General features: G+C 37.0%; 3 protein-coding genes across 3 annotated transcripts; all 3 read right to left on the bottom strand.

Moving 5' to 3' along the window:
- Positions 1-1,509: 1,509 nt before the first annotated feature.
- On the bottom strand, positions 1,510-4,581 carry LOC149251871 (uncharacterized). Its single transcript, XM_089459605.1, has 3 exons — positions 4,150-4,581; positions 3,864-4,067; positions 1,510-3,730 (listed from the first exon to the last, which is right to left on the bottom strand). The coding sequence occupies exons 1-3, from the start codon at positions 4,579-4,581 to the stop codon at positions 3,602-3,604; spliced, it is 765 nt and encodes a 254-aa protein (XP_089315731.1). The 3' UTR covers positions 1,510-3,601.
- Positions 4,582-4,596: 15 nt separating this feature from the next.
- On the bottom strand, positions 4,597-6,335 carry LOC149251870 (disease resistance protein RUN1-like). The gene is made up of 3 exons (XM_089459604.1): positions 5,536-6,335; positions 5,258-5,427; positions 4,597-5,153 (listed from the first exon to the last, which is right to left on the bottom strand). Exons 1-3 carry the CDS (start codon positions 5,622-5,624, stop codon positions 4,597-4,599), a joined length of 816 nt encoding a protein of 271 aa, XP_089315730.1. The 5' UTR covers positions 5,625-6,335.
- Positions 6,336-6,621: 286 nt separating this feature from the next.
- LOC149251869 (disease resistance protein Roq1-like) lies at positions 6,622-10,660 on the bottom strand. The gene is made up of 4 exons (XM_089459603.1): positions 9,869-10,660; positions 8,281-9,370; positions 7,853-8,146; positions 6,622-7,711 (listed from the first exon to the last, which is right to left on the bottom strand). Exons 1-4 carry the CDS (start codon positions 10,402-10,404, stop codon positions 6,788-6,790), a joined length of 2,844 nt encoding a protein of 947 aa, XP_089315729.1. The 5' UTR covers positions 10,405-10,660; the 3' UTR covers positions 6,622-6,787.
- Positions 10,661-15,069: the final 4,409 nt, after the last annotated feature.

Genomic DNA, 15,069 nt, shown 5'->3' with positions numbered 1-15,069 from the left:
AAGATTGATTTCAAAGTGGTGTTTTCCAAGAATGTATATGAATAATGAAAAATGCACCTGTTTAAAGCTACTATGGCTTTTTTTAATTTAACATTCCATGTAAACTGATAAAATAAACTAACAGTTGTTTATTCAAAGAAACTCAGTTAACGAGATTAATATGTTTCCAGAGGCACAAATATGACAATTATCGATAGTACATAACACAAACTTAACCTGAAAATGTGTACTATAATTAAGTGAGGATTTATTGTAAGCATGCTACATGGGTTAGATTTTGTTTAGCAAAGCAATCAACACCCTTTTCTTTGATTTTTGGTAGACTACTCCCTTTGGCCCGAAAGCCAACCCCTATTACATTGAAAATGATCAACTTTACAGAGAAATAAAGCTGCTAGCTTTAAGGAATGAAATCCTAACAATAAACTAAAATAAAACAATCTCTGGCATGTTACAGGAAATCTGGAAATGATGAAATGGAATGCTTCAAATCTGAATTAGATCCACAGCTGATTGCTGACCCAATGCCTTGAAATCTGATATATACTCCACAGTTGCTGATTCTTCTCCATAAAATCTGAGAAATGAAGCTGTTCCCTGAAAATCTGTCAGATATCCTTTAAACAACGCAAATTTTCCACCTATCTGTTGTCACACAACACCTTTTTCTTTTACCAGGAGGAGTATTCTCCCTTGAGGAAGAGTAACTCAAATTAAATCTCGAGCATTTTGCTTGTTTAAAGCATCAGGTGGTTTTGAAACATGAACTACAAAATGAGTGCCCAAAGGAGCAGATTCAAAATACATAGAGGTGCCACTGGTTTGTGTGTCTAGCTTTCAACGGCTCCCCTCTGGCTCACATAGCTTTGCTTTTCACTTAATACATTCCAAAACACCGTTGGTTCATCCGCAGACTTTATCAAATCCTTTGACAGTCTATTACCCACTACAACACTATTTGTTCCTCTGAAGATTCATTTGCAGATTTCAAGAATCTGTTCACTTCCATTCCTGCCCTTCCAGAGATGTAGTGTATAGATACAAAAGGAAGTTACAAATTTACAACATACACTTTTTAAGCTTGAAATGAAGCCATAGAAAATGGATGCACCGTTAGAATTATTATTCAAAATTTCTCATTTTGTGACCAAATCACTCTCTTTGTTTAATGCTTTAGAAAAGCAAATAACCGTATTCTATTACCGTGCCACAACTAAATGATATACAGACAAAATCAATAAGAGCCATGCTAAATATGAGTTATAACTCATTCATATAGTTGAATTACCAATGTCAAGCCATTCATAGGCAAATATAAAAGAGATCAATGCTGGTCCATAAGGCAAAGTAGAAAAGAAAAGAAAAGGTACCTTAGATCACTAATTCACTCACTGAATGCTAAAAGGGACTAAAACAAGTATATAAGCAATGGGTGAAACTGTACACAGAATTGAACATCTTCATTTAATCTCAATCTAGTTCTCACATTTAGGTATCTAAAATATGTGAACATGTCTTTGATCAACCAGAGTTTGTTGATGGAGAGGCAAATCACTTCAACAATTTCATAAAGGTGACTTAGACACTATAACCTTGATATGAGATTCAATCAATATTTAACAAAATATATTTTCTATATTTCCCAATCATTTGTGTCATGAGATGATATAAAACTATGATGATGTCAACATTGTAGTATGTTACTATGCCAAGAAATTTGAGGCTGGAGGCCTATAACCCTCCTCAATGTCTCCCACAAGGTTATTACAAACATTTTAAGAAAATGATTCAAGTCGCAAGCTTCCAAAATCATAAGAAAGAATATTATCACCTTGCAGAGCATCAAATTGGCCAGGGAGCATTAAGTGAGGATTTATTGTAAGCATGCTACATGGGTTAGATTTTGTTTAGCAAAGCAATCAACACCCTTTTCTTTGATTTTTGGTAGACTACTCCCTTTGGCCCGAAAGCCAACCCCTATTACATTGAAAATGATCAACTTTACAGAGAAATAAAGCTACTAGCTTTAAGGAATGAAATCCTAACAATAAACTAAAAATAAAACAATCTCTGGCATGTTACAGGAAATCTGGAAATGATGAAATGGAATGCTTCAAATCTGAATTAGATCCACAGTTGATTGCTGACCCAATGCCTTGAAATCTGATATATACTCCACAGTTGCTGATTCTTCTCCATAAAATATGAGACATATACAGTGCTTGTATACTCTGCATATACAGTGCAGAGTATACTCTGCATATACAGTGCAGAGTGCTTGCATATATAGTGCTTGTATACATCAGTTCCTCATTTTCCGAAGAAGTTAGATAAAAATGTCATAGTGCACAATGAAGCAGTGTCAAGTTAGTGGTTCAAGTCATTAATTGACAAGAGGATGGATCATCTACAGCACAAATGACAGGAGGAATGCATCAAAAGCATGGACAGCACCATGATTTCTTATGTAAAGGAGACAAATGTGTTGGTTGGTATGGACATATTTTTTAAAAGTGTACTTTATAAAACTACAAACTTGTATTTATGTAAGCATTGAAGGTTATAGAGTAAGGACAGGATGCATAATGTATTGGTTGGTATGGATGTAAGGGTTTATTTGTTTACAAGGAGAAAAAAGAAACTGTAGCCTCTAGAAGTGATTCATTATGTCCATCTAAACAAAGATATGATATGCAGATCCATGATGTTAAGATAATAAATTCACACAAGCACCCAATTATCAAACATTGACACTTGAATATGCAATACCAAGCTTTCAAGTGGTATCAGACCTGGGCATGGGCAAGTTTGTAATCTTCTTCAAAAGTACCAAATCAGGCTTCAAAATTCCAAATAAGGGGTTTGATTTGTGTCTTGTTTGCTTCATGTTTTTAGAACTCATGGAAAAGTTGGTTGTGCAGTTGGTAACAGAGTTCATAATTGAAGCATTAGAATAAATAAGAATGCACGTTTCAGGTTGACTTGGTTCAAAAGCAACAGGTTCAGAAAACTGCACATCAAGATGCTATGAACCCAAGAGCTTCTTTCTTAAATATGAACACCGTAAATAAAATTAGATTTGTTTTGATCATATAACAGATCTAACATTTGAGAATATATTTGAAGAACAATTTAGATTGATGTCCAAAACACTAATTCATTCACAAATTGTGGTGTGTATACAACATTGTTACAGCTTAGTCTGCAGTATTAGACCAATTACGTGAGAAAATACAGAAACATTGCAATAAAAAGAACCAACAATTCAATTTGTCGAACAATTACAGAGTCATGTGAATTAACTTGACATTCCATGTCAAAGTTCAAAATTTCATGAAACTTCAAGAGAGTAGTGGCATATAATTGAACTTTTATTTTTGCATTGATGAGGGCTCAAACATTCCTCGGTGCTCATCAGGCACCCATATTTTTAATATTGCACTGATGAAGGCTCAAACTTTCCTCAAATTTTGCAGGCACCCATGTTCTCAATGTACCTAGAGCCTTCTGAAACAACCCAACATTCCATGTCAAAACACAAAGTTTCATGAACTTTAAGAGAACAGATTATGTCCATGAACAGATTATGAAAAAGGTATTTTTATAACAACATAACAATGGGAAAACATATCCGTAAATTCCGGAGCCGCTGAAGATCACTCGGAGAGATTTCAAAATCATGGGAAGATCCCGCTCCATTTAATTCCATGTGTTTCAGGTTGGAAGTCATCTGCACATAATTAAATGAATGCAACTTATACACCATTATCAAATCATTGGAGCAAATGAGCACGCGTATATAAATATATGGAGCAGAGTTGCTTTATCAAAGATTTGTCATTCAAATATCTCAATTCTTTTACCTGAGATATACTAAATGAGAGACCGGCAACTTTTCCTTGGAAAAACATCAGCTTCTCAAATCTCTTCTCACATTTACCCTTCACATTTAAAACTCCAAACCGAAGAATTCTCAACGAATTAGACATTGAATCTAATTTTGTTGCTGGCATTTCCAATGGATCTCCATAATCATCAAACCAGAGGCCATCGATTCCTGAGATGTCCTGCAATTATAATTTAGTCATAATAATCGAGAAAGGGATTGTATGAAATAATTCACTGCATTTATTTTCCAATTTCTAATACCTTTTCTAAAAACTCTTGAAATTGACTCCTATTTGCATTAGTGAAATTAAATCTAGTCTCCTCTGCCGTTATGGTACCAATCTTCAAAATCACATCGTGCACATTTAAGCACATGAATCTGTCTTTAAAAACCAGTGCTCTCTTTTCTAGCATATCCAATTCAGACTCTCCCAGAACATCTGCCACAGAGTCCCAATTCATTCCCTTGAAAAATACGCAGATGTCAAGAAATGGACCTTTGCACCTTTCAGGAAGATGATCATAGGCGAAGACATAGCGCTCTATGTCCCCCAGTGCTTGACCCTTCAAATGTTCTTTGTCTTCCATCACTATCCGAAAGGCTTTCTGTTTGTCCCCTTCGGAGATTATAAAGCTTGCAACCACTGTCAAAAGTTTTGGGATTCCACCGCATATCTTTACTATCTTCTCCATTTGGCTAGAGTCTATTTATGCCTCCTTCATTTCCCTCTCTAAAAGACTCCTCGCTTCAGATGTGGGAAGGCCATTCATAGGATACTGTTTGGTTTCCATTTTGCACCCTGTACACACAGTACGCACACCCATTTCCCACGCAGTGATGAGCACCCTCACTTTTTTGGCCAAATGCATGTCCCTAGGCAAAAGCTGCTGCAGCTTATCACCGTCCAAAACATTGTCTACGTAGAGAAAGGCTACTTCTTTCTGTAACACGCTCCCAATTTGATGCTGTCCACTTTCAAACGTTCTAACATCTAGCTTTGCCGCCTTTTCTTCAGCTATGCCCACCATCAAATCTCTTAATATACATTTTTGAAACTCTACAATATTTGGAGTTGATGTTATATCATCAAACAATCTGACCATCGAATATTTACAGCCTACAATATCAAGTCTAGCAAACACAGCATCCGCCAGAGTAGACTTTCCCACTCCACCAAAACCATACACAATAACTGCAACTGCATTTTTCTCACTTTCCCATTCCAGAAGATTAACAACTTCTTTTATGGGTTCTTCAATTCCCACTATTTAACCATATAAAAACATATCAAAAACTATCCTAAAACCTTAAAAATAATATTCATATTTGTACAAAACCAATCAACACTCACAATGTCTCATAATTTACCTGCATATGTAGGATATTCTCGCTCCAGTGTCGTCGGTGGACGCACCGACCTACAATCAATGGCATCGTAAAGACACATATCGAATCGGGTCTTCATATGCTTGTACAATTTTTCTAACTCTGCTTGAAATTCAACCAGCGCTTTCTTGTCGACGGGCGCTGAGAAAAACCTGTGAAAAAAGTTCCTCAAACAAATTTAGATTTAGTCTTACCGGATTATTTGATAAGAGGGATGTAAGCAAAACATAAAAATGGGCATGAGAGCGTTCAGTACTCGCCTGGAAAATTTTGACGAATTAATTTGAACGCAGCACATGATAGAAGCTTTGACTATCATCTCCAGTGCTTCTTGAATTAAATCTTCCATTCCTTCCTTCAGTCGAGGCCGTTCTTTAAGCTGCTTCACATATTAGCAACAGGGTTATGATTATGAATACCAGCGGGCGGGTGACAATTCGAATTGGAACCGGATTGGAGGGCAATTCCTATTTCATAGACTATTGAATAGTTAATGCGGCCTGACATGCAGGCATTTAACTTTCGTCCTTTCAGTGAAAGCACGCCCATCGAGATAGCAGCCTCGAGAGGGAGGGCGAAAGTTAAATGCCTGCATGTCAGGCCGCATTAACTATTCAATAGTCTATGAAATAGGAATTGCCGGATCGGAGTAGTCTGTCAGGCCCCATTCCTTGCGATCCCAATCCGATTTTTTGTCAGGCCGTGGCAGGAATGTCAGGATTGCCAGGGAGGGTGGCGGAGAAGTGGAGAAGGAGGGTGGCGGAGCTCCAGGAGGGTGGCGGAGGGCAGAGACATTGACGATTTTCCGACCGGTGCCAGAAAAGGGGCTATTCTACCGCCTAGGTAGACTACTCCATTTTAAATTATTAAGTTTTTTTTTAATATTTTAATATAATAGAATTTCATTGCTTTTATATAGTTTTTAAATAGTTTTTTTTTTAAATTAATCTAGTAAATATATAATTTTAATAAATTTTATGTAATTTTTTTAAATGAAATTTATTCATAAAATAATAATTAAATTTATTCATAAAAAAAAAATCAAACATATAAAAAAATATTTTAATTTTATATTAAAAAAATATTTTAAACACTTCCAAAAAGTTAAAAGTAAATTAATTTCTTCTTCTGTATTTTTAATAATCTTTAATAAATTTTAACATAAATTTCTATTAAATAAATTTACATAAATTTAATGTAAAAATCTCAATAAATTTGTGTTAAATGAATTTACATCAATTTAATATAAAACTCATTCAAAGAAATTTTATAATATCACTTCATATCTTTAAACCTTCTTAAAAAGTTTAGTTCTCCAAATACATAATTCTTCCTCGATAATAATCTTTAATCAAAAACTTTGGTCTCCAAATATATAAACCTTAATAAATTCCTTTGGTAATATACACTGCACTGTATCCACCAGACCACGATTGTCATTCTGAAAGTGTTGTTATATTTTACCACTCGCTTTCTTCACTGAAATCTATTTCTCAGCTTTCGTCACTGCTTTCATTGCAACCTTCTCCATCCTTCGATAAAGCCTTTTCCTAGGCGTTGGCGCAGCTGCTCTACTACCGAGTCCGAGTCAGGAAGCGTCTGCAGAGCGGAGCAGTTAAACAAGTCCAGATGTTGGAGGCCTGCTAGGTTCCCAACCGAGTCTGGAAGCGTCTGCAGAGCGGAGCACCAGCGCAAGTTGAGATGTTGGAGGCCTGCTAGGTTCCCAACCGACTCAGGAAGCGTCTGCAGAGCGGAGCACCAGCCCAAGTTGAGATGTTGGAGGCCTGCTAGGTTCCCAACCGAGTCCGGAAGCGTCTGCAGAGCGGAGCACCTGCCCAAGTCGAGATGTTGGAGGCCTGCTAGGTTCCCAACCGAGTCCGGAAGCTTCTGCAGAGCGCAGCAGCCGCTCAAGTTGAGACGTTGGAGACCTGCTAGGTTCCCAACCGAGTCCGGAAGCGTCTGTAGAGCGGAGCACGAGCCCAAGTTGAGATGTTGGAGGCCTGCTAGGTTCCCAACTGAGTCCGGAAGCGTCTGCAGAGCAGAGCAGTTAATCAAGTCCAGATGTTGGAGGCCTGCTAAGTTCCCAAACGAGTCCAGAAGCGTCTGTAGAGCGGAGCAGTGAAACAAGTACAGATGTTGGAGGCCTGCTAGGTTCCCAACGGAGTCTGGAAGCGTCTGCAGAGCGGAGCAGTAGCTTAAGTCCAGATGTTGGAGGCCTGCTAGGTTCCCAACCGAGTCCGGAAGCGTCTGTAGAGAGCAGCAGTTAAACAAGGTGAGATGTTGGAGGCGTGCTAGGTTCCCAACCGAATCTGGCAAACTTTCAAGATGAAGACTGTCGGACACTACAAATATTTCGAGATGCTGCAGGTTCCCAATGAAATCTGGAACATTTAAAAGGGGAGCCTGAATCCACAATTCCCTCAGCTGCAGAGGTGCCTGCATTGTTCACATACATTATTAAAGTACGTCTAAGACTGTAAATGTCACAGGCAGTGTGTTAGAGGAAGACAATTCTTAAATGCAGTAAATTTTTACAATTTGAAGAAAAAACAAAAAATAGAAATTTAAAAAGAATACCTGAGATTCGTGTTGCCAGAGTGTTTTCAAAGATTTTCCCTCTATATGTAAAACTCTTAAATTCTTTGTTGGAATCCAGGAAGGGAAGGAGGACTCGGGACAGTTCAGCCAGTCTAAATATATTAGGTTTGGTAAATGGTGGCAAACATTCAATAGGCATTTAGGAAAATAACTTTCAGCCTTAAGCAACTGCAACCTGCTCATATTACTCAATAAACGAGTGCGAGCAGGCTCCGCAAGGTTTTCGAAAGATTGTTCAACCTCATTTCCATCTACCAGGCTAATTCCACGCACCTGAATTGTTCACTCAGAGCTGTTAGAAACAAGATTCATTCTTGCAAAGTTTTAAGAATTCAAAACTAACCAGACACAATTGTGATAACAGGACGCTAATTGGAAATCTGTCGAAAACACTTCAAAATACTTACAGGTAATTGGCCGGAAAGCTTATGAAAAAGGTTATCAGTTGGGTTCCAAAGCCGAAGCTCACCATCAGGAGGTTCCTTCTCCGCCAGATATCTGCCCATGTCTCTAACATGGTCATGCATTCTCAGACGGTTTTGACTGTCCACTTGCACCAAGCATCTGTTTTCCAGCTTCCAAAGACCTAGCGACCCTTCCCAGCCGGATACATTCCATATTCTAATGACTCTGTCTCTGTTTTCTCCTCTGAAGAAGCAGGCAATGTCTAAGAATATCTTCTTTTCCTCTTCATCGAGACCGTCGTAGCTAATTTTTAGCCTGCCTTGTATATCATCAGGAAGCATGTTGGAGATTTTGCGAAATTGTGCTTCCCAATGATTTAAATCATTTATTCCACAGAGAAGCGACCCAAATACTTTAATAGATAACGGCAATCCAAGGCAGGCACCCAAAAACTTTTCAACCTCCTTGTCAAATCCGACAGCAGGATGAGGCTTGCCAAATGCATGCCAGCAAAAGAGCTCTCGGGAATGCTCTGGTTCGAGACCTTGTAGCCTGTAAATCGACGTCTCTGGAATCTGTGATCTTATGAGAACATCCTTATTGCGGGATGTCACTAAAATTAAGCTATTGGTTTTAAGGGCATCTTTCGCTGGTAAAAGTAATGCCTCCAACTGCTTAATATGGTCCACATCATCTAAAATAATGAGACAATCAGAAGATGGAAGATACCTTCGGAGCTTTTCTTTGCCTTCATCAGTGCTGCCTATTTGCACATTTGATTGAATTAAATCCTTCATAAGGTCGCTCTGCAAGGTAGCTAAAGATTTGTCTCTTATATCAAATAAAAAGCAACATCGCTTGTATTTTGATCTCTGATTGTTAAAGAACTCTTTTGCTAGGGTGGTTTTGCCAACCCCTCCAAGGCCCACAATTCCTATAACTCTAACCTTCCCATCTTCCTGCTGCAATGACATTGTGGTTTCAAAGTTTTCTAATTTTCCCTCCAAGCCTTTTGGATATTCTGACACATACAGTCTTCTTTTCACATTTTTCAGCACTCCTTCCACCACGTCTTCTAGGAGCTGCTCCATACTAAAACAGTGAAAGAAACCAAACATGAACAGTGGTTGAACATCAGACACTCGCTATGAAGTACAAGGGCAGAACTAAAGATCTCAAAAGAATAATAGACAGGAAAGAAGAATTTATTTTGAGTGATATTTAATCTAGATTTGGTTTCATCTTTATCATTAATCATAATTAGAAACAAATAAAGCTGCCTATATGCATGCATCGGAAGTTTTAATCACATTTAACTATGAAATTTTTATGAATTTAATTTGCTTTTGCTCTAGGATATTTGTTTATTTGTTCATTATTTTTCCAAAGAGATTTTATTGATTTTTTTTATAAGAGTGCTTATTGCTACCACGCAAACGAAATTCATCTTCATCTCTTTCCTTCTCTTTTAAAACAGAAATGGAAACAGATAATAATTGGCGAAAAGTCAGCATGTAGAAATGGGTACATATGGTGCTACCTATCTATCAATTAAATGCTCAAATTTATATGGAGGGGTGGTTTTCTCACCTGTTGTATGTCGCTCCGTCAAAACCTTTTATATCTGCAACTGTAGACAGAGCATTCCTCCATTTTTCAATAATGTCGGAATCGTGTCGATGCTGACCATCAAATGTTTTTTTCCCTTGAAGTTTGTATAGGGCTTGAGCGTAGACTCCCTGTCCGTCCTGCGTCCACCGAACCTCTGCAGGCGTGACACCGTAGAAGACTGGGATGATGGTGGACTTGTACTTTGACATAGAGTCTACCATATTTAGCAGCTCATCGAGGCACCATTTTGATTCCGCATAATTTGGAGAAAAAATCGCTATATTCACTGAGGATGTTCTAACGGCGCTTTCAAGTTGAGGGTTTACAGTATCTCCCGCGCGCAATTCCTGCTCATCTAAAAATACCCTCAAGTCATGTTTGCAAAGGCGATGGTAGAGATGGGTGGCCAAGGTTTTCTTGACATCGGGGCCCCTGTGACTGATGAAAACATCAAATACATAGTCGTTGTTGTTGAGGCTATGTGAGGTGGAGGTGGATGTTGAGGAGGAAGCCATTGGATATAGAAATGAATAACAAAGAAGTAAAGATTGAAAGTGCGTTGCAGAGCCGGGAAATGCGCACTTAACCTCAATATTGTTGTCGTCCTCCTCGCCTTTATGGTCTCACTATTTCAGAGAAACCAGTATTATGCGCCTTAATCACTCTCAATATTCAGCCAATCTTGAAGAAATCCTGAACTTCTTATTTTCTTGAAGAAACTGAGTCGTGAGGCCTTTTCTCTTACTATTTTGGTTTAATGGATGGAAGGAAGGAAGTAATAATACATTAGTCTGAACGGGGGCAGCCAGGAGTCCTTGGCAATTTCCTGGCCACTGCTTTTTCGAGTCTTGGATGTGACGCATTGATCAAACGTTGCGGGGGTCATTTTTAAATAATTAAATAGTTTTTTAATAATGCCACCGCCCAGATATCTACGAAGCTTGCCACCAGATATCTACCCGGGCAAGTTGTAAAGAAGACAGAAGACAGTCACACCGATTTGACCTATCTTGTCATCTTGTAATTGTCGTACGTGGACATACTTCGATATTACAAGTGAAAAGGAATCAAATCTCTTTTCATTTTAAAAGAGGGAAAGAGATTTACACCTCAATAGATTTGATTTTTCTTATTATTAACTATAAAGAAAAAAGATCCTTCAGCTTTTGATAGCTGTTTTTTGTACTATCTGGAACCTTTATATATTCTCAATATAATACAATGATGCTTTTTCGTTCTGGAAAAAAACTATAAAGAAAAAAACTCTATTTATTTATTTATTTATAAAATGATTCAAAATTACATTATGTATATACACTTTAAGTGTATTTCAAAAGAAAGTTTAAGTGCTTGTACTTTGAATTAGCATGCTTCTTCTTAATATACTTTTTTCTATTTTACAGATTTAAAAAAAAACTGTATAAATAGCATTACTACAAAAATTAGTGAAAAATAATTATTTTCACCTCTATTACAAAAAACTGCATATGGATTATAAGATTCAATGCAACTTTTATGTAAAGTATATATACAAAACAAATAAAACCTTTCAACCTGTATTCTTTGTCTTATGTATGGCCTGTGATAGTGATAGTAATAACATGTGATAATGATAGTAATAACACTAGTAAGAAGAATATTCACATTACCTCTAGATATGCCAAAAACCTTAATCTATTAGATGATAATAATAGTATTAATAAAAAGAATATTCACACAATCTTTAAATATGCGAAAAACCTTAATCTTTAAATTGTACTCTTGCTCAGATAGCAAGAAGCTATGGCCTTTTAAGGTTCCTTCGGATTCTTTACTTGATATGTCCCTATGCCTACCTAACATTACCTCCTATATGGCACCACACATGTTGGCTACCATGGCATTTTACGATTACACATCATCAAGTGTATAAACGGTCACTAGGTTTCACATTTGTCAAAGAAATTCTCCTCTCTTTGGCTTATCTCATCCTAAAAAACTATCTCTATTATGGTGTATCACATCCTTGAACATTTTATCCAGTGAGGCATTTTGCACCATAAATTTTTATGCCACAATGTATTGCATTGGAGAAATTTTTCCTCCTCATAATAAAGGAATCATTTCTCTCTTTTCATATCATAAGAAATCTTTCTTTCTAGTGACAAATCACACCATATTTTTTTATGGTGTGATATGTCACATCACGCCAATTGTTCTTTCATGTGACAAACGTCTTTCCTCCTCCTCCTCCTACTTTATTTCCTTCCTTCTTCTTCTCCTCCTTCCTTCCTTTTTCTTTTTATTTCCCTTTCTTTCTTCTTCTTTTCTTGTCCTTTCTTTTTCCCTTCCTCTCCTCCTTCCATCCTTCTTCTTTTCCTTTTCTACCCCATATCATACCTCCAAAGTTTGGTTTTTTGCAACATTTCATGTTTTTAATTTTTTTAGGTGTGGCGTATCACACCAAATAATTTCAATGTGATACATAGCTCCATGTTCCCCTTACTTTCAACCCAAATACTTATCCCTTATTGTATTTCAAGGAGTATTTCTTCATGCAATGCATGTTAAATTATATGAATATTTTCTTCATGTAATACACAAAACGACTAAATTTGTATTAAAAAAAGATTTCCAAATTTGTTTTAAGTTTTCCTACAAAAACTATGTTTTTTGTACGGGGAAAACACTTCTTTGAGGCCTCCTCTTGCTTCTACTAGGAAAGAAAATGAGTCATGGGCATTTAAACTTCATACTTGCTCAAACTTGTGAGCAAGGTGTCAACATTGTATTATGGGTTTTCACTCAAGAAGTATGGCTATACTTCCAAGGGCTTAGACTTGTATATCCTTCATAAGGAGGTTTAGTAAGCAAGGTTATTGGACCATAAAATTTTACTAGTTTTTTATATTTATTAAAAAAATGTGCATTGACTTATTTTCTTAATGTTGCAAGAGTCTCTCTTTCAAAGAGAGATCCCTTTTCCTTTTTAGACAACACAGAGCGATTATGTTGTTCTATAGGATTACTTCCCAAAATAATCAAAGGCTAGGGTCCACTGGGACCTCTTGTACTTAATTAATTGTTTAAAGCAACATATATGTTTTAAATAGAGATCCTCTTAGACTATCTCTCAAGTCTAGTCACTAATCATCAAACCAAAACCAAATCAAGTATTTATCAACAAACCTTTTAAAGCATTAAACATAATATTAATATTTCTCTAAAAGGACTTTAAATGTTATCCTCTCATTCACTCAGATCTCAATTATATCATCATCCAAATTTAAATCATTATAGTCATTTAGAATTCAAATATTCATCTCCTGAGCCCATAACACTTAAACAATAATTATACATCAACCATATTGAAATCATTCACGTTTGTATTATCACAACATTTGAACCTTTCATAGTCGAGAATCACACTACTCAATCCAATGTTAAATATTTCAACAACATATGAGCCTATAGAGAAAAATATAATATTTCCTTGAAACATGAATTCCATGGAATAAAAGATTGGGAAACTAACCTAATTCCTAAATGCAATGATTATAATTTCCCTCTTTCATCCATTTATTCATTCATTCAACCAAGTGTAAATTGTAAATCATTTAACCTCAAATAGATACCTCATTGCGTGATCCATGTATGTAATGCATTCTTAACATTCATGATTCTATTAATGATTCTTTCCACATGGGTGACTAGACTTAATATTCTGCAAATATTTTAAGAAACTATTAAGGATTCTAACTTGATCTCTACTATTATACAAGCTATAAAAAAAATGCAACCTATGATGCACACAAGGAGCAAAGAGTGCTCCTTCATTTAGTTCCTTTCACATATCTCTTCTTACAGCAATAAAAAAGGAATTTATCTTGTATCAAGGAAGCAAACAACATTACAACTAAAGAATTATTTACCCTAGTTAACTTACCTACATTCAAATCCCAACACACACACACACACCACCACCACCACCGCTAGGGAAAATCTAAACAACCCTTAGAAAATATGGGAAAATAATATCCTCTTAAGGGGAATTCTCATAAGGAAACTTTAATTTGGATCTCAAGGCCCTTGTAATCCCCACATTCCCCTTCTACTAACTTTGCACAACACAAGGGTGAGCTCCCTTTTGCCACTTCGCGGTGCCTCAAAGAACTCGTCCTTACAATGTGTCATGTGCATCCAATGAGGCCCTATACTATAGTTTCATGTTCCAATTGAGTTTAGAGAGTTTGAAATGTGAAGTAGGGTGTCAAGCCATGGCTTTTCAACTAGATTCTCACTAGCAATGGCTCTGCTCAAATTTTAGCTATATCCTCTCTCCCTCCTTCATGTTCGTTGCCCTCACTCATCCAAAATTTTCTTTTTTCCATGCCAATTTTGGTCTTCCACATTCCCCCATGATTTTATTCAACCCATTCCTTACATTTACTATTAAGAGGAATCTCTCAAATACCCTCCCAGGCTCCCATAATTTGGGAGGTGACAACTTCTACCAACCTCCTTACAACCATCCAATGATTTCCATGGATTTCTGAAAAGGGGAGAAATAAAGAATAATTCACAAGATTGGTTTAGAAAGTTGGCTTGAGATTTAATAGACATGTATAACTTCATTATTGGCCCCATCACTATTCCCCACTCCTTGTATCATGGCCCCTATAGGCATTCAAACCTCCATCGATTGTTGACATTTGTAACACCCTCCTCCTACACTTACCCAAGCTTACTGGTCCACCAACGTAAATATGTGATGAAGTGTTACTATGATATGATTCAACTCCCTCACTACAATTAAGGAAGTGAAACCGACGAAACAAAACTTTACAGACCTCCCTCAGGTGCTACAGGACCCCCAAGATCTAACCAACCACCCCAGGTGCCCAACCCCTGAGTTAACTTAGATTTTCACTAACTTGGGCTCGTAGTCGCTCCCATGACAAGGCAAGCCACCAATTGAGACCCCCCAGTCGCTCTCATGAGCCTGCATCCCAATGACTATAGCCTTTTTCACTTAGTTCTGTGCCAGAGCCCCTAAGATCTGAGCCACTTTTTCAGGGCTAGGACCCATGCCTCTTCCCAAAACTTAATGAAGCTCTCAGAGATAATAAATAATAAGGAGACAAGGCCTATAAAGCAGAACTTGAACAAAGACCTGACCTGACTCATCCTAACCATGACAT

The sequence above is a fragment of the Pinus tabuliformis genome, chromosome 7 (assembly GCF_031772625.1).
Source record: "Pinus tabuliformis cultivar Carrire ecotype Pingquan chromosome 7, CPIR1, whole genome shotgun sequence".
NCBI classification, from domain to species: domain Eukaryota; kingdom Viridiplantae; phylum Streptophyta; class Pinopsida; order Pinales; family Pinaceae; genus Pinus; species Pinus tabuliformis.
Note: the sequence above shows the minus strand (reverse complement) of the source record. Positions and strands in the feature narration are given on the sequence as shown.